Consider the following 19489-nt stretch of genomic DNA (forward strand, 5'->3'; position numbering starts at 1 on the left):
GATTTAAAGGGCCCGGGCTCCCCACAGTGGCTGGAGCCCAGAGCTCTTTAAATCACCTCCAGAGCCCTGCTGCTGCTACCCCAGGGCTGCGGCAGTGGGGCTCGCCAGCGATTTAAAGGGCCTGGCCAGAGCCCTGCCACCCCTACCCCAATATAACGGGGTTTCAGCTATAATGCGGTAGGGATTTTTGGCTCCCCACGACCGCATTATAGCAGAGTAGAGGTGTATTTAGAACTCCCAAATATGCAAAACATATGTCTTGGCAAAGCAGGAGTTATCTGCAAAAGAAAATCCCAATTACTATGTAGCAAACAATAAAAGATCTCAGTTCTTGTAGCTGTTATAGGTGGATATTTGTAAGTATATAAAGTATAAGTCTATATGTGTAAAGTTTTTTTGTTTAGATAAACTGGATACGTAAAACAAAAATCTAAAAGCAAATGGATGTAAGGCAGCACACAATGAGCAAGAGAAAAGTTAATCTACACTATTTTTATTGCACTTAAATTCTTTTCCACACAGCTGTTACATTTTCTATTTGTATGAAAAGCAGACAAGCCCCTGGGACTTGCAATAGTTTGCCAGCAATATACTTCACAATATCTGCATCTCCCTGAGTGTTCTGTAGATCATCTCATAAAGCCAAGTTTACCATATGCAAAAGGATTCAGAACTTAATAAAGCTCATTAAAATCCTATCACTTTTCGATTTGGGTTTTTTTTTGTATTAATCTGCTAGCATTAGGCCGCTTCCTGAGGTCCTTACCTAGTTTTTACGAGGGAAAACTTCCAACAACTTAAAAATTTTAGGTATCTCGGAATCCGGCCCCTGGGCTTTTCCTGTTGTACATCATTTGTTTCTTGAGTTTACCGTACAGTATATAAGCATCTTCAACATTTCCCAGTTTTGTTCTTTGCATAGTACTATATTACTTGCTTGAAAGACACTGAGAATCAGACTTCATTGGGGGACTGTTACAATTCCACTGAAGTCAATGGCAGATTTCCCATTAACTTCAATGAATTTTGGATCAGGCCTCCAATAAGACAATAATGCAATCCACAGCTTTGTAAAATAAATACCTACCTCATTAAAGCAAAAGGAAGCATTTGCTTCCTCATTCTTGTTTACATTTGTTTGAATAACGTTCACATTTTCATTTGTTCAGATCACTATAACAAGGTGTCAGGCACGGAGTCGAAAGCTTCAGAGCACTAGTCCTCAACCCACACGTGCCTAAATTACATTTGTCAGGCTTTTTAAACCTTTAGGTCAACTGAACTATACATATTTCTGAGTCAAAGTGGGAAGTAAAAAAAAATGAGGATCAGAGTGCAGAGGAGAAGCTCATGAGGATGGAAAATACATAAACAAACAATAGCCTGGAGACACCTAGAAGCGATATTAATATTTTTCATGTGCACAAGTAAACCTATTTCAGGTAATTCTCTATCTTGGCTTCATTAGCTATCACTCCTTTATAGAATTTTATATTTTGAGTATGTCTAATCAAACAAGGTTTGGCAACTACCTCTGCTCGTTCCTTTATACATGTTTGGATTTTGTGCTGACATTTGGAATATCTCTGTATAAAACATGCCTTATTACCCATGGAAACAAGTCTACATAATACAAAGGAAACCCTGGTACAAGCAGCAAGCCATGGATTTGATTTATCCAACACTGTACATGAATAAAGAACTCAACTTTAAATGAGTCCGTCATTTTTTCTGCTCAGACAGAAACTGCCATTCTAAAAAGGCAAGGTCTGAAGGTTTTTAACTGCAAATACTACCACAGTGATTTGCTTCACATTAATACAGTGGTTTTCAACCTTTTTTTCATTTGCAGATTGTGATCAAACACTCAGGGATAGCTAGCGTACTATAATACTACATGAAAACATTACATTTCAACAATGGTCTATGACAGGGGTGAGCAAATTTTGTGGTCCAAGGGCCACATCTGGGTATGGAAAGTGTATGGCTCATGAAATTGGGGGTTGGGGAGTGGGAGAGGGTGAGGGCTCTGGCTGAGGGTGCAGGCTCTGGGGTGGGGCCAGAATGGCCAGAAATGAGGAGTTCAGGGTGCAGGAGGTAGCACTGGGCTGGGACAGGGGATTAGGGTGCAGGAGGGAGAGCTCCCCTGGGGGTGTGGGAGGGAGCTCTGGGGTGGGGCTGGGTCCCAAACCCTCAGTCCCAGCCCGGAGCACCCTCCTTCACCCCCAGCCCCTCATCCCCACTATTATTCAAGTTAGATAGATCAAAGCTATCTCAGATACATCTACTGCAGCGTAGACATACCCAAAGACACCTCAATCACTTGATTCAAGACCTGGCCATGGAATCTATGTATTTAGTATACGTGCAAACAGACTCATTGAAGGATACTCCACCATAAGACATAAGTCAGGCCCAGTCATAACCAGGCTCAGTAGTGGAGGCTGTAAACCATTTGCAATCACTAATGAGACCCTGGCCAGCACTTTGGAGCTGATTTATACTAAGTCCAAAGGCACGCCACACAAAAATGCTACTCACAAAAAGTAAACAGGCTAGCATCACCATGTTATCCACAGAAACAAAAGAGGGTAGAGTCACTCTGACCTGGGTAGGTTAGACTAAAGAAGTCTTAAGAGTGAGCCTTCATATCTTAACAGCATGTGGATTTTTAACGTTAGCTACAAATGAGTGTTGGAGGATTTATGGTGGGTGGCACATGCTTCAACTAATGCCAACAACAGAAAACTGGTGTGACACTATACCCAATATTCATCATAGTAATATTATTATCATATGATTATAGCATAATTATGATGCATTTTGTACAAGATGAGTCATGTAAGGTGTCATTGGAAAAGCTGTGATTTGCAGACTATAATTATCCTATTTGTACGAATGTATCATTTTTGTATCTGAAGTTATAAATATTGACTATGAATCTGTATTTCAAATGGGCTTACTCTGGAAAACACCCCCCACCCGCCTTTCCGGTACAACAGTGAAGAAGCCAGACAGTGCTAATGGCTCATCCACAAAGACAACGGGCTGTGCAATAGCCTAGCCTGCCTGTAAATGTTTTGGCCAGCTTGTAAATAATGGCCGCCATGACTCTGCAAGGGCATGTGACCAGACCACATGACTCTGACCTCCATTTGGGGTATCTGTATTTTTTCACAAACTGGTCTGGGAACCAAATTTGAAACAAAGGCTTCCCACCATATGGAAAAGCTAGCTAAGGCAGGGAGTGACATCATCTCTTTTCTTCATCCCCCCACAACTCAACACATGAGAGAAGCTCTGAAAGAAAAGAACTTGGAACTACGGTGGGGAGCCCAAGCTGCAAAGCAAGTGCAGCTTGTGCCTTAAGAATCTGCAAACCTGTTTGTATCATCAGTCAGGGTGAGAAATTCCTAATTCATATCCAATCTTTCTAGTATTTTAGGCTTAGTTTGAGGTTTTGTTTATTTACTGGGTAATCTGCTTTGATCTTTTTGCTGTCACTTTATAATCAATTAAAATCTATCTTTTTGTAGTCAATAAACTTGTTTTTGCTTTATCTAAATCAGTGTATCTTTGAGTGAAGTGTTTGGGGGAAAATCTCAGCTTGGTTGACACAAGTTTGTTGCATATTCCTCTCCACACTGAAGGAGGGGCGAACCGGGTAATAAATTCATATTGGTTGGAGTTTCGACCAGGGCAGGGCGGTACAGCTCTGGGGTCCTAAGCTGGGAAACTGGAGGTATCTTGGCTGTAGCATCTCTATTGTTGGTTCATGCAGTGGCTGATCAGCCTGCATGTAACTGCAGCTGGGTGTGGCCCTGCCTGTGCGAATGTTGGTGCAAGTGTAGGACTGGGAGTGGTCTACAGCTTGTCACAGCAGCACAGTGACAGAGGGAGCCCAGGCTGGTGGGTCAGAGGGAACAGTGGAACCCCAGTTCCAGGTAGCACCCTGGGGGGAACCTGTCACAGTTGGGTTACGAGGAAATGATGGAGAAAGGATGAAATCTCCATGCGTGAAGTCACAGACAGATAATGATTGACCTACGTGCACTAGAGGTACTTGGGCCTCAGACAGTTGTTCCTCTCTCACTGAGGAACTTGAAAATAGTGGGCTAAGATTTATTGTGGTCTCCATGACTGCTGCAAATGGCAGTACAGAGCTCTACAGTCAAGAGAGATGCGATGTCACAGTACCTCAGTGCCACTGGTTTTCAGTGCCTCAAGGAAAGTAGATTTCTTCTATGTCTCCTCTGATATTTCAGCCATGTTAAGATTGGAACTTGTTCATGGGAGGTCAGCACACTCTAGAAAGGACTGAGAGGAAACAGCTCCTTCTGTTCTCTCTGAGAATGGCAGAATGAAACTGTGATGCTGGAGAGGAACAAGTGGTGACTGCAATGCCAACAGCAGTCCTGCCTTCTCACTGTCAGATGAAGGACCAAAGCCCATACGTGTGAACTGACCTGGCCCCAAACTGAATGAAGCCTCCATCTGAAATGCAATGCCAAAGGGACAGTCTCCAGCAGACCCTAGGTACCGGTTCGGACTGTCAAGCAAGGCAACAGCACTACCTCAACATTACCAGGAGATGTGTAAAGCCAGGGAGCAGCATCAGCTCTAGCTCAGAGGGGTCTGTGCTTGCATAGTTTTCAGTACCTTGAAAAAAAACCCCAAGAATAAAAAGATTCCCTTTTCCCCCTTTCACTCGCCTTCCATTATGACCCAAAGTGAAACAGAGGGACACGGTGTGATGTGAGCAAGTTAAAGAGAAGTGAGGGCTTATGGAATGTACCCCTTCTTGCTAAAGGAATCAAGTTACTGCTCCCCCTGTTACAATTAAATGATGTTCTGCATGCTAGAGAGGAGCAGAATGAGCATACTGGATGAGCAGCTTGAATAACCTTCATGAAGAAAAGAATTATGGTCTTGCCATTTAAATGCTAGACAGGGACTCCAGAGGCCAGGGTTCAGTTCCCAACTCTGCCACAGATTCCCTTTGGGACCTCGAGCAAGTCACTCAATGTCTCTACAACTCATTTCCTCATCTGTAAAGTCCTTCCCTTGGTCTATCTTCTCTAAGTAGATTACAGGCTTTTGGGGGCAGGGATTGTCCCTGTCCTATTGGCACAGTTGGGTCCCAATCTCAGTCAGGACTTCTAGGGGCTACAATAATAAGTGTCGATATACTGGTATTCTGAAGTGCTGAACTACTGAAATCTCTCTAGTATAAAATTTAAGAAATCCCTGTTGGACACTAAAGAGGACAGCCCTTTGGCTCCCAATTTTTGAATTTAGAACAGAATCACCAGTTTCAGTATCAGCTACACTTTGCTGGCATAAAACAGAAGATAATGAAGGCACTTTACATGATAATTCAGCTTCGCCATAATGCCTAGATGACATATCAGGTGATGGACATATCAGAAATTGAGTCAGATCATCATAACAGGCACCCAATAGACAAGTCTCTAAAACCACCACCCCAATAGGCAATTATGTAACAGCCTCGTTGGCCATCTCAGTAGCAAAACCAAGGACTGAATGGGCCATGGAATCTCTCTCATCAGAGATGGTGCTTCCAGGCTATGGATGAGGCACATTGGCATGATATTTTTGAAGAGCTTTCTCTGTTTCTGCATGTGCTAGAACAGAGGATGTCAGTCTGCAAGGCCGTCAGTACAGGACTAAAGTCACATCAAAACAACTGAAAGGAAGAGCCCCTCTTTGTGAACTACAGTGTTGAATCCCAATTAGAGATGGGAGCACCACTAAAAGGTAGAGGGGATCCAAGCAGCCCTACATTTTTGGAAAGTTCTGCCCTGATCCAAACTTTGTGGCTGGCTCACACCTCTATAATACCCTGAATCAAAACGTCAGATCTGAACCACTCCAACCTTTAGCTCAGATCCACAACTGAAATTTGGTTTTCAGTGACTGATCCTGGTGAAGGATAAAGTTTAGCACAGTCAACACTCCATGTGAAGACATACCAAAATGATGCACATTCTTTTTAGTCCTGTAAAAATAAGCTACATTGCACTTCCACAAGAAAGTTAACATAATTAAATTAGCACAGCTACCCCATACAATATACTTAATGATATTTAGGGTAGATGCAAGTTTATTTATTAGCCAAGCTACATATTATAGCTTGTAAAAGATTGTGGGTTTAACTGAGACCACATGAAAGGACCCTGTATCTTCTACAGCTCTTTACATTTGCAAAATGTAAGGCTGTATGCCTCAAGGCACAGAGCCAAGCACCACGTGCCAACACAAGAAGTGATGCCAACGCTTACATAAAAAGCGACTTCTCTTCCAATATTGCAATGAATATTTTAAATGAGAATCCCTCTTCTGAAGTCATTCATTGGTAAAAAGGAAACATGTGCAACCATAAATTACAAATATTGTGGTTTAATGCTTTTAGCAAATAATCATCTTTGTGGTTAAGCATCTATAAAATGAGGAAATTCAATACCCCGAGTGGAAGATCTAGAACTGAGACTGAAAGAAACAAAAGACAAAGATTTCTACAAAACTCTCACTATAAACTATTCGCCCTCACTCTCTTCTCACTCGCGTAGTTAAAATCAAAAGCAACTTTGCTGACAGCAGTGGAGTTGAACCATTTTAAAACCAGTGTAAATGAGAGGATCAGCCCCATAAATGTTTTGTTTGGTTGGTTGTTTTTTTTTTGAAGGGGGAAAGAAAGGGGAGGAGAATTTTGATCCGATGGTACCAAAAAGAGTGAAAGCAATGCTTTGGAAATCTGAACTGAACTTTTACAGGACCAGCACTATTGTGTTGGAAACAAACATAACTGTTGATGTTCGCTATTACTGAAGAGCCTTAAGAGATGGCTCTAGGCATTAAGCATTAAACTGCATGACAGAATGCATAAATTCCACCCTCCCAATCACAGAGAAACTGCTGAGCGATTAACACATGTAGAGAGACGCCCTGGGGACTAAAGGCACGATTTCCAGATGTGACAACTGATTTGGGGTGCCTCAATTCTGAGCTTCCCAACTTGTGACACCTTAAGTGGGCCTGATTTTCATAGTATTCTGAGCATCAGCCCTCTGAAAATCAGGTCCCTTTAAGGAATTTCAAATTGGGCACCCAAACATGGAGGCATCCAGAAATCACTAGCCCCTTTTGAAAATCCTGGCCAAAAATATATATTTACACAGAAATACAGGACTCACGAGATTAATGTGTGTAACACAGAGAGAGGAACATCTCATATCCTAATTAAAAGTAAGTGATATACAATTTTTTTTTTAAATATCCTTGCCAACAAAAAAAAGTAAAACCCCTTGAACATTTTGGTTACCTTGTTAGGCAAACCCCCTATTAAAGTGCATAATAAGCCTGACGCCCTGATCCAAAGCCCCTTGAAGTAAGTGGAAAGATTCCCATTGATCTGACTGAGCTCTGGACAAGGCTCTGTGGGAGTTCAGAAGCCTTGGCACAGAAGCTGCAATAAAGGAAAGAATCCATGTTTATTTTTGTTTTACTCCACCAGGGTTTTGTTCTGAAAAGTGATAGGAAATACTCGTCTAAAGTAAGGAAATTGGGCACACAGGGGTCCAAGTAGAAGAGTTTTTGAATGCCACACCAAAGAGCACTTTGGGAGTGACTGTTCGATGCTCTGAAAGGGACCTAGGGAAATAAATATTCTTAAATCTGCTTAATAGAGAGCATATTGACAAAAGTTGTACAAAGGTAGCTGAGAGCCAACATGGAGGGTGATGTGCCCTATTCAAGGATGGTGCAACGTCTATTCTATTGTGAGCTACCTGGGAGCCCCCAAAAGAATTTGCTGAGCTGACCAGCAGAATTCCTCCAGGGGACTGCAGAAGCTGTGCAGCCTCTTTCTCACCCCTCTGGAAACTTGAAATTTTGAGCAAGACAAAATGAAAGAATGGACAAAAATAAATGGACTTTTCATATTAGAAAAGATAAATGTGTTTTCAAGTAACAAAATGTTTCAGTCATTGGAGCAGGCTGGAGGAAGATCCACAGGATCAATGACTGCATGGATCCAGTGATTTCAACAGGGTGCACAAGTGGCACTGAAGTCTTTGACTGCTGATCCAGCTTAGGGCTTGGCTACACTTACAAGTTGCAGCGCTGGTGGAGGCTTTCCAGCGCTGCAATTACACCCCGTCCACACTTGCAGGGCACAACCAGCGCTGCAACTCCCTGGTTGCAGCGCTGGCTGAAAACCCATCCCGGCAGGGGTATAAGGAGTGCAGCGCTGGTGATCCAGCGCTGCTCAGCAGGTGTGGACACTCACCAGCGCTTTAATTGTCCTCCAGGGAATAAGGAGGTATCCCAGAATTCCTGTTCAGCCACTCTGCTCATCAGTTTGCACTCTACTGCTCTTGCCTCAGGTGACCCGCCCTTTAAATGCCCCGGGAATTTTAAAAATCTCCTTCCTGTTTGCTGCAGCCAGGTGTGGAGTGCAATCAGTTAATCTTTCCAGGTGACCATGCCTCCACGTGGCAAACGAGCCCCAGCATGGAGCAATGGCGAGCTGATGGACCTCATCAGTGTTTGGGGTGAGGAATCTGTGCAGGAACAGCTGCGCTCTGGCCGTAGGAATTACGATATCTTTGAGCAGATATCAAGGGCCATGCTGGATAGGGGCCATGATCAGGACGCACTACAATGCAGGGTGAAAGTTAAAGAGCTGCGGAGTGCCTATTACAAAGCCCGAGAGGGGAATCGACGATCCGGAGCTGCCCCCACGACCTGCCGTTTTTACAGGGAGATGGACGAGATACTTGGGGGTGACCCCACTGCCAATCCCAGGATAACGATGGACACTTCTGAGCAGGCTGGGGGACAGGAGGAGGAGGCGGAGGCGGAGGAGGCGGCGGGGGGGGGAGAGGAAACCGCGAGTGAAGCTCCTGGGATGGGGGAAGACACCCCAGAGTCCCTGGAGGCATGCAGCCAGGAGCTCTTCTCAAGCCAGGAGGAAAGTACCCAATCGCAGCAGCCAGCAGTTGCAGAAGGACAAGCAGAGGAGCGGGTTACCGGTAAGCGGCTTTTATTTTCTGGGTGGAAATGTTTCTGGAGAGGAAGGGGGGTTATGGCTGCATGCATGCCAGCCTCTAGATGTGGAATAGCCCGTTGATGTGGTCTATCACGTCGCGGTAATCTGCTTCAGTTATCTCAGCAAAAGTTTCATCCAGAGCGTGGGCAATATGCCTGCGCAGGTTTATAGGCAGAGCCACTGTGTCCCTTGTCCCAGTGACGGTGACGTGTCCACGCCACTCTGCTGCCAGTGGTGGGGGGACCATTTCTGAACACAGACAAGCCGCATAGGGTCCCGGGCGGAATCCACATTGCTCTAAAAGAGCCTCCCGCTGTTCCCTAGTGACTCACAGTAGGGAGACATCTTCCAGGATTAACTCCTGTGAAAAATGTTGGGAGACTCTTTAGTGAAGAGATAGGGAGATAAGATCACCCCTGCAGCTGCATCTTCACTCAACCCCTCTAGCACTCCAGATTACCCGAAGCAACCAGCTCCTCTATCTCTCATGCCCCACTACTCGCTATATAAGCTCCCCTCACTCACCATTTCGTGGCTTCTGTTGTGTTTTGCGTGTGGGTAAATGTATGCTAAAGTGAGAACTCCCTCAGTGTAACAATTCATGTCTGGAGATAGTGGATACAATGCTGCCCGTGTTAAATGTTGTCATTTCTGTGTTTCTACAGTGACCTTGACTACTGGACTGCCCAGATGTTCAACATCACAGAGGCTTCAAAATTTGAGAAAAAATCCCCGAAAGAGCAAAGAGGACATGCTGAAAACTGTTCTTCATCACTCTGCTACAGAGAGAAAAGAATTGAAGGAGTGGAGAGAGAAGGAAAGCATGATCTGCCAGAGACATTGGTGTAGAAACGCTGTGGCAAAGAGGAAAAGCACAAACCAGCTGCTAGAGATCCTGTCGCGCCAAGCGGACTCTCTCCAGGCTATCGTAGCCATGCAGGCAGAGCAGTCCCGTGCTGCCCCACAGCCCCCCCCCCCGTCCCAAAGCTTTTTGTCTTGTGCCCCAATGTCAGCTCAAACCACCTTTCCCCAGCATCCAGGTTCTTACCACCACCAGCTGCCTCCAACACCTGTACGTTCACCAACCAGCCCTGATACCTACCACCCTTACCCTCTGCATTCAACCCCCATCACCATGCAGTATATGCACCCTGAAGTGCAGGATTCATTAAACAGCAATCCAGACAGGACATATGCAAACTTGTGACTGTACAGTTCACCAACCCACACCCCTGCCCTCTTGTGTTCATGAAATGTTGTGTGTCTGTCTGTCTGTCAAGGAAGTTTTTTTCTTTTCAATAAAACAATTCTTGGCTTTGAAAACAGTCTTTATTATAGCAGATAGTGAAAGATACCTTAGCCCAGTAAAGAAAGAGGCACTGCAAATCATATTATTATTATGGATAATAGAATAACAGTGTAAGCAGTGCAATTCACTCCCATGCAAGGCAGCAAACATTACTGTTGGCTTTCAGCCTCAAATTCTTCCCTCAAGGCATCCCTAATCCTTGTAGCCCTGTGCTGGGCCTCTCTATTAGCCCTGCTCTCTGGCTGTGCATATTCAGCCTCCAGGACTTGAACCTCGGTGGTCCATGCCTCACTGAATGTTTCACCCTTCCCTTCACAAATATTATGGAGGGTACAGCAAGCGCATATAACCGCGGGGATGCTGCTTTCCCCCAAGTCTAGCTTCCCATACAGACATCTCCAGCGGGCTTTTAAACGCCCAAAAGCACACTCCACAGTCATTCTGCACTGGCTCAGCCTGCAGTTGAACCGGTCCTTGCTCCTGTCAAGCTTCCCTGTATAGGGTTTCATGAGCCAAGGCAGTAACGGGTACGCTGGTCTCAAGGATCACAGTGGGCATTTCGACATCCCCTACTGTGATCTTCCTGTCTGGGAAAAAGTCCCTGCCTGCATCTTCCTGAACAGGCCACTGTTCCAAAGATGCGTGCATCATGCACCTTTCCAGGCCAGCCTGTGTAAATGTCAATGAAACGCCCGCGGTGATCCACACGCGCCTGGAGAACCATAGAGAAATACCCCTGACGAGTAACGCACTCTGATGCCAGGTGGGGGCCAGAATAGGAATATGCGTCCCATCTATCGCCTCCACAGTTAGGGAAACCCATTTGTGCAAAGCCATCCACAATGTCCTGCACGCTCCCCAGAGTCACGGTCTTTCTTAGCAGGATGCGATTAATTTCCTTGCAAACTTGCATCAAAACGATTCCCATGGTCGACTTTCCCACACCAAACTGGTTCCCGACCGACCGGTAGCTGTCTGGAGTTGCCAGCTTCCAGACTGCAATAGCCACCCGCTTTTCCACCGTCAGGGCAGCTCTCAATCTTGTGTCCTTGCGCCGCAGAGTGGGGGCGAGCTCAGCACACAGTCCCATGAAAGTGGCTTTTCTCATACGAAAGTTCTGCAGCCACTGCTCGTCATCCCAGACTTCCATGACGATGTGATCCCACCACTCAGTGCTTGTTTCCCGAGCCCAAAAGCGGCGTTCAACGGTGCTGAGCATTTCTGTGAATGCCACAAGCACTTTGGTGTCACACGCGGCAGGAGAATCGATATCGATATCATCGTCAGACTCCTCACTGTCACTTTGGAGCTGAAGGAATAGCTCGACTGCCAAACGTGTTGTGCTGGCGACACTCATCAGCACAGTCCTCAGCAGCTCGGGCTCCATTTGCCACAGAAATCGCGATTCACACAGAGAGTAAAACAGAAAGACACTCACAATGGCGCCAAACGCTGCCGGAAAGAGTGAATGCTGGGATGTGAAGCGATGCACCACGGGGCGCTGGCAAACAGGAAGCGGACACTTCCTTCCCCTTCCCACAATACTCAGCGCCAAAATGGGACGAGGTGCTCTGTGGGATAGCTGCCCACAATGCACCTCTCAATACAGCGCTGGAAAGTGCTGCAAGTGTGGCCACACTCCAGCGCTGGCCCTACACAGCTGCATGACCAGCGCTGTAACTCCCAGCGCTGCAACTTGTAAGTGTAGCCAAGCCCTTAGAGGCTAAAATAGCAGCCACAGTAGAGGTAGGCAGGGGAGCAGCTTTGATCCCTAGGTAGTGATATGGATTTTGCCTCTCCAAATCCTCGTACGAGTTTCACACCTTACCCCTTCCACTGACGGGGAGGGAAGCGGGAGGAGAAGACTATTAAATTGCACAAATTACTCCACCTCTTTACAAAATGCCATCTTATTTACCTTACTTGGCTGAGATCTAGTGTACACAGAGACAGGTGGGAGTTCTGCCAGAGGCTTCAATGGGAGCAGGTATTGGTCTTCCACCCCAGCCTTACTTAATACCAGGCACTAACCCAAGCAGCAACATATTAAACTTTTTTTTTTTTTTTTAAAGAGAGGGACCAATAAAGATGCATAGCCCTCCTTCTGTGCCTATACTCCCCTTCCCTCCAGCCTTTGTCTAGTGGCATTGCTTGCTGCATTATGTCCAATACTGACATTGTAAGCTCCCAGGTATAACACTTTTACTTGTCTATTAAACACCATGCAAACTATAAAATAACAAGAAGAAGAGATTATTAATTATTATTATTATAATGTAAAAGAATAAGAAAAGTTGGCAAACCTCATACTGAAATCATTAATGCTTGGTAACTACAAGTAGGTCAGACAGGAGCAGGGGAAAAACATACTGAGTCAAGATATTGCCTACATACCCTTAAGCCTCATCCCATGTCTAGCATTATCTTGCAGTGAAAAAAGCTTTCTAAGCAAAGAAGCAGCCCAAGGCAGAACAATGACCTAGAAAGACATCTGGAAGCTACTGTCCCCTGCCTAAGCTGGACAGAAAAGACTATTATAAGTCTAGATGTTTCAAGTCCTTGTTATGCAATAAACCACCCAGTAATAGTATCTACTCTAGTGTAATTAAAGTGTTACTGAAATACATTTGGGGCAATAAAAATCAGAGCTAATGTCAAAATAGCAATTTAATATGAAGGAATATTTAAAGCAGTATATACTATGTTACATAAGAACATAAGAACGGCCACACTGGGTCAGACCAATGGTCCATCTAGCCCAGTATCCTGTCTTCTGACAGGGGCCAATGCCAGATGATTCCAAGCGAATGAATAGAACAGTGCAATTATCGAGTGATCCATCCCCTCTCGTCCAGTCCCAACATCTGACAGTTACAGGCTTAGGGACTCCCAGCACATGGGACTGCATCCCTGACCATCTTGGCTAATAGACATTGATGGACCTATCCTATAAGCTGTTAATATCACCCTACTTTAGTATAGAATGCATTGTACGTAAGAGAAAGTTACTTTACCATCTCTTCTGCTACAGATCCAAACTAATCTATCAACTCGATATTTGTACTCAGCTGAAAATACATAACACTGTATTTGAATATAAATGAATTATTTACATTGACTGAGAAACCACATCTGTCTCACCCAATTTTGGGATTTGCTTCTTGCAATGGATGCCATCACTGTAATAGATTTTTCCAAATAGCAGGCCAGATCTTCAACTAGTGCAATCAACTTGATGTCAATGAACTTATGTCAGTTTATGCCACTGAGCCCACTTCTGCAGTCTTCCCTCTGGCAAAATTCCCATAGAGTCAATTCAAAGATTTGCTAGAGAAAAATCTGCAGGATCTGGTCAAGTGTCCTTAATTATAATGGTCAGTTCCATGCTAGTTGCTAGCAGTGGTTATTTTGGAACCTGACATCACACTGGCCATAAAAGATTGTTCCACAGAGTGGGCTAATTTAATAAAAACTAGCATTTATATAGTGCTTTGCATCTTGAAGGCACTGTGCAAATATTACTAATGAATCCTATTTGTTTTTATTTCTGTCAACTTCAATACAGGGAGAACAATCAAAAGATATTTTCTATTTAATATTTAAATAAAATGAGTCTGATTCTGGTCTTTTCACACTTACAATGGGATAAATCAGTCATAATAGAAAGACGAAATAGGCCCATACTCTCCACCTGTACCATCTCACTGGTCCTACATCACTGGTAAACTTCACAACAAATCACAAACATAGAAAACTGAAAAAATAACTTATTTTATGGATTAAACTAAAAGAAACTGACGCAATGTCTTTGTTTAAGTTTATTTCACCAAACAGACAAAATGAAAGTTTGTGCCTAATTCCACATAAAGATTTTCAGTGCTATTTTGTTTATATTTGAATGAGCAAAATAGAATGGATTTATTATTATTATTATTATTTTCCATTAATGGAAGTTAGAAAATAGGTTCCTATTATCATTTTCTCAACAGTAGACAAAATTAAATACACATAAAGTGCTGAGAGACATAACAATCACATCACTTTATATTCACAGGTAGCCTCTTAAATGAACCAGAAGCTCTTATTCAAGGAATTTTCACTGTAAATGAGAGAGACCACTCACGCACCAAAAATAAATAAATGGGAAACTATTTAAAATGCAATAACTCAAAGTAAATGGATTTCTTACCATTGTGAGCGTAAAGGGATGGCTTTCTAATGCTGACACTCTTGGACAGTGCAGAATGATGTACTGAAATAAATCACCCAGAGAAAAATGAATGGTAAAAAAAGATATGTTCAAAACATTCGATCATAGCTGCTACTAACAATACCCCAAAGTGAAAAGCATCCCTCAACCCTTGTATAAGAGAAGCTGTAGTTTTATGTGCTGCGAGTCAACTCACCTGACCAGGCCTTGCTTTAAAGTTTTCTTTCCTCATTCGTAGTTCAAGGACATTAGAGGGATGGCTTATCACTGAAGTTATCGTGACTGGTTTATAACTGCGGATATAGCGGTACAGCCTTTCTGCACAATATAAGCACAAAGGTCCAGAAATCCAAAGCCAAGTCTGCAGAAGAAAAACAAAAGTATTTCTCCAAGGAATATTTTTCTTTTTTGATTTCAGAATAACATGACTCCTTATACAGCCTAGTTCTACCATCCTTATGTTGACTGATGTCTTAGGCATCTGAAATACAGGCACTACACATGTAGCTACAGGCTGCAGTGAAAGGTAGCCTGTTTAACCTTATGGTTCTGTGATTCTCCATGTCACAGTGAAAGGCTCCAATGAGGCAGTAAGACACTACGCTGTTAAAAATAGCAGGGTAGTCACGGGAGGCACTGCTTGGACATGTAGAGAGCCGTGTAGAGTATATACCCTGGTGGTTCAGGCAGGTAGGGCACTCTACACTACTCTACTCACCTAAACCGTATCTCACCATGCTAGCCGAGCATGCAATGTCTGTACTCTGACATGCCGCCATAAATGTAGACATGGCTTTACTTTGCAAGTAGTCCCAATGGAGGAGGAGGAGGTGACTACCCTAATCACTAGGCTTCAGAGTCATTCTAAATCTTTCTCTGGCCCAATTAATATTGAATTATTCAGTTCTTTAATTAAAGTGGAACAACTTCAATAGGAGAGATTCCCACATCAGCATGTTCCATAGCTAGTGTGACCAGATCACAACACTAAAATATCGGGACACATTGGGGTGCCGTCAGCCCCGCCCACAGTCCACCCTCGCTCCTCCCAGGCTCTGCCGCAACTCTGCCCCAGGTCCCGCCCCCTCTTCCCTCCCGCCCCCGTGCCCTTCCTGATCTCCTGGCCCCCTGCTGGCTTGCTGCATCCCTCCTCAGTCCCCCACCCACCGCTCACTCGCCCACCTCTTCACCCTCCCACCTGCCACTCACCCCTACGGCGCCGACTTCCCCCCTGCCGGGTGGGTGCTCACCCACCCCCCGCCTCTTCCCGCCCAAGCATCCGCCCTCGCTCTGCCCACATTCCACCTCCTTCCCCCAAGTCCCCGCCCCTGCCCTGCCTCTTCTCCACCTCCTCCCCTGAGCGTGCCAAACAGCTGTTAGGCGGCGGGAAGCGCTGAGAGTGGGGAGGAGCGGGTACGTGGCACACTGAGGGGAGAGGGAGAGAAGGAAGCGAGGATGAGGGAGCTTGTCTGCAATTTTTCCCCGTGGGTGCTCCAACCGTGGAGCACCCACAGAGTCAGCACCTCCCTCCCGCTCACCTCCTTACCTGAATATCGGGACAAATGGCGTCCCAATCATACATTGATCGGGATCTGGGAAAAAGGGTTAAAAATCGGGACAGTCCCAATTTTATCGGGCCACCTGGTCACCCTATCCATAGCCGAGCAGTGAGAGCACTCATCTGAGAGGTGGTAGAGCCCTGTTCAAATCCCTTCTCCTCATCAGGCAGAGGGGAGCTTGAACCACAGGTTTCTCACATCCCAGGTGATAAAGGAAGTTCTCTCTCCCTTCCTCACCCCAGCTGTTTTGTATGGACTTGCCTCTGAGCTCAGCTATTGAACTGGGCCTGGCACACAACATAGGTCTTTGTCTGCCTACCTTCTGTGGTCTGCTCTTGGGCTTAGGCAGGACATAGGCACCCGGACATCTAGAGGGAGGCAGCAGTACGCATGCCCAGAGGCAGAAACACAGATGCTGAGGGGACTTTTACGGCAAAAAACGTGGCCACCGAGTGAATTTAGACGCCTACAGTGTTCAGCAGGAGTTTTATGGCTTGCAGCGGAGCACAAACTGGGACTTAGGTGCCTACATCTTGGGTTTAGGTATCTAAGTAATTTTGTGAATCCCACCCTCACAGTCTAAACAGACAAAGGGTGGGAGATAGGAAGCATTCTTAGTCCCAGTTTACAGATGGGATTTGGCCACTGGGAGATTAAGTGACTTGCCCACGGTCACACGGTGTGTGCCTACGCAGTCTGCGGCAGCCAGCCTCCCAGCCTAGTTCGACAGATGGGCTAGCGGGGCTCACGCTGCTGCCTTAAAAATAGCTGTGTAGACATTGTGGCTCAGGCTGGAACTCGGGCTGTGAAGCTGGAGGGCAGAGGGGGCTTCAGAGCCCAAGCTCCAGCCCACACCACAACTTCAAAGCACCGTCTGTACAGCTACTTTAAAAACGCTAGCATGATCCCCACAAGCCCCAGGCTGTCAACCTGGGCTGGGGGGCTTGGTGCCGCTACCTGTGTAGACATACCCTTAGGGAGCCCGTGGCAGAGGTATGGACTAAACCCAGCTCTGCTGTGTACCAGTCAGGGCCTAAGCTACACATCCACCCTTCCTCTCTGATTTTCACACTCAAAGTACCAGTCTCTCTCACAAGTTGCAGAGCTTGTAAGGTCCACAGGCATCTACAGCCCTAGCAAGTTTAAAAGCTCACAGAGCTTAGAAATGCAGCAGACTTCTTTAGCCCTAGTAGCTCGCACAGCATAAGTGCAGCCAGCTTCCCCTGGCTACATAGATAATAATGTCACCTGGCGCTGGGAAAGCGCTAAATATAATACACAAATTCTATTAACTCATCTCCCAAAGAGAACTTTGTTTGGATGGCCTGAAGGGCACATGAAACAGAGACAGGGTGATACGAGTAAACCTGGTGCATCAGATTCATTTCCATTTGAATATTAGCGCGCCCACTGAAAGAATTGAAAAGAGTTCACCAGACATATTGGCCTTGAGACACATGGAACCATTCTGAAGCAGCATTTTCCATGTGTCACCTTACACCTGCATGAAGTCCCCTTGACTTCAGGGATGAAGCTTTTTGCAAGACCAGGGACTATGCCTGCTCTGCAAGAGCAGGGCAGCAAACAATATAAAGGATCCTTAACAAATACTGGAGATGTGACCTGCCCTAAGATGCTTTACAATGATGCTTCTGCCTCTAGCACATTTCCAGGCTCCCACTGCTCTCTCTGTCTTCCAGGGCATCATCATCTTCCAGCTAGACTACTGCATCCTCCTCCTCTATAGCCTGCCTGGCACCCACCTCTGCACTCGGGTTCTTTTCAAACACTGTTGCTAAAATAATCTCTCCTGGCCCATCATTCTGAACACATCACTCTCCTCCCTGAACCCTTCAAATGGCTACCTGTTCTCCACTGCATCCAATCCAAGCTTATTGTAATCACCTCTAGGCAGTGATGAGCTGCCAAAATATTAACAACCGGTTCCCTCCTCCTCACCCCATGAGGGGGTCATGCCCCCCCCGAGGACTCCTGCCCCATCCAACCCCCCCATGTTCCTTGACAGCGCCCCCCCCCCCGGGACCCGAGCCCTATACCCCCCCTTCCCTGTCCCCTGTCTGCCCCTTGCCACCCCATCCAACCCCTTCTCTCATTCCTGATGGCACCCCGGGACCCCTACCCCATCCAACCACCCCTTCTCTCTGTCCCCTGACTGTCCCTGGAATCCCTACCCCTAACTGCCCCCCACCGCCCCATCCAAACCCAGCGCCTTCCGGACGGCCCCCCCGGGGCCCCTTGCCACCGTTCAATCCCCCTGTTCCCTGCCCACTGACCGCTCCAAAACTAATCCACCCCCCCAACTCCCCTGCCCTCTTCCAACACCCGCTCCCTGCCCCCTTACTGCGCTGCCTGGAGGTGGGGGCCCAGCTGGGCTGGGGCTGGGACCCGGGGCCGGGGCAGGAGCCGAGCCACGCCGCCCAGCCGGACCAGGACCCGGACCCGGGGGCCGGGGCAGGAGCCGCGCCGCACCGCCCAGCCGGACCAGGACCCGGACCCGACCCGGGCCGGGCAGGAGCCGAGCCGCGCCACGCCGCCCAGCCGGACCTGGACCCAGGGGCTGGGGCAGGAGCTGAGCCGCGCCGCCCGCCGAGTTTGCTGCCGGACCCAGGGGCCGGGCAGGTGCTGCCGCGCCGCGCCGCGGCCGCCCGCCGACTCGACCCGGGCCGGGCCAGGAGCTGAGCCGCGCCGCCCGGCCAAGTTTGCTGCCGGACCCGGGGGCCGGGCAGGTGCCGAGCCGCACCGCCCGGCCGAGGTCGGGCCGGACCCGGGCCAGGCAGGTGCCGAGCCGTGCCGCCCGGCCGAGGTCGGGGCCAGACCCGGGGGCCGGGCAGGTGCCGCGCCGTGCCGCCTGGCCGCGGTCGGGGCCGGACCCGGGGGCCGGGCAGGTGCCGAGCCGTGCCGCCCGGCTGAGGTCGGGGCCGGGCAGGAGCCAAGCCGCGCCACCCGGCGAGGTCGCAGCTGGACCCGGGGGACAGGAGCCACGCTGCCCGGCCCCAGAGTCCCGCCGCGACCTCACCAGGCGGCGCGGCGCCTGGAGCCCTTCTCCTGCTGGCACCCCTGCCCCCCGGCCCAGCTCACCTGGTGGAAGGCGCTGCTTCCTTCTCAGCCCTCCCAGGCTTCCCGCGCGAACAGCTGATTCGCGGGAAGCTGGGGAGAGGGAGGAGAAGCCGGAGGCGCTTCAGAAGAGGAGGCGGAGTGAGGTGAGCTGGGGCTGGGGGAAGGGTAGGGAGCTGCTAGAGCTTTAGTTAAATTTAAAAGCCCTTTTGGAACTAGTTGTCCCTCCAGGAACAACCGGTTCTAAAGGGGCTTCTAAATTTAAC

At 47.4% G+C, this 19489-nt stretch overlaps 1 protein-coding gene across 6 annotated transcripts in view; it reads right to left on the reverse strand.

The window, feature by feature from the left end:
* The window catches only part of NOX4 (NADPH oxidase 4), a 176389-nt gene that overhangs the window by 115036 nt on the left and 41864 nt on the right, over positions 1-19489 (reverse strand). For all 6 annotated transcript variants that reach the window (XM_039519640.1, XM_039519638.1, XM_039519639.1 and 3 more), the window contains exons 10-11: positions 14786-14950; positions 14569-14631 (exon numbers count right to left, since the gene is read on the reverse strand). In XM_039519640.1, coding sequence (XP_039375574.1) covers positions 14569-14631; positions 14786-14950 — 228 coding nt within the window. The remainder of the gene's footprint in view (positions 1-14568; positions 14632-14785; positions 14951-19489) is intronic.

This window comes from Mauremys reevesii, linkage group 1 (genome assembly GCF_016161935.1).
Source record: "Mauremys reevesii isolate NIE-2019 linkage group 1, ASM1616193v1, whole genome shotgun sequence".
NCBI lineage: Eukaryota > Metazoa > Chordata > Testudines > Geoemydidae > Mauremys > Mauremys reevesii.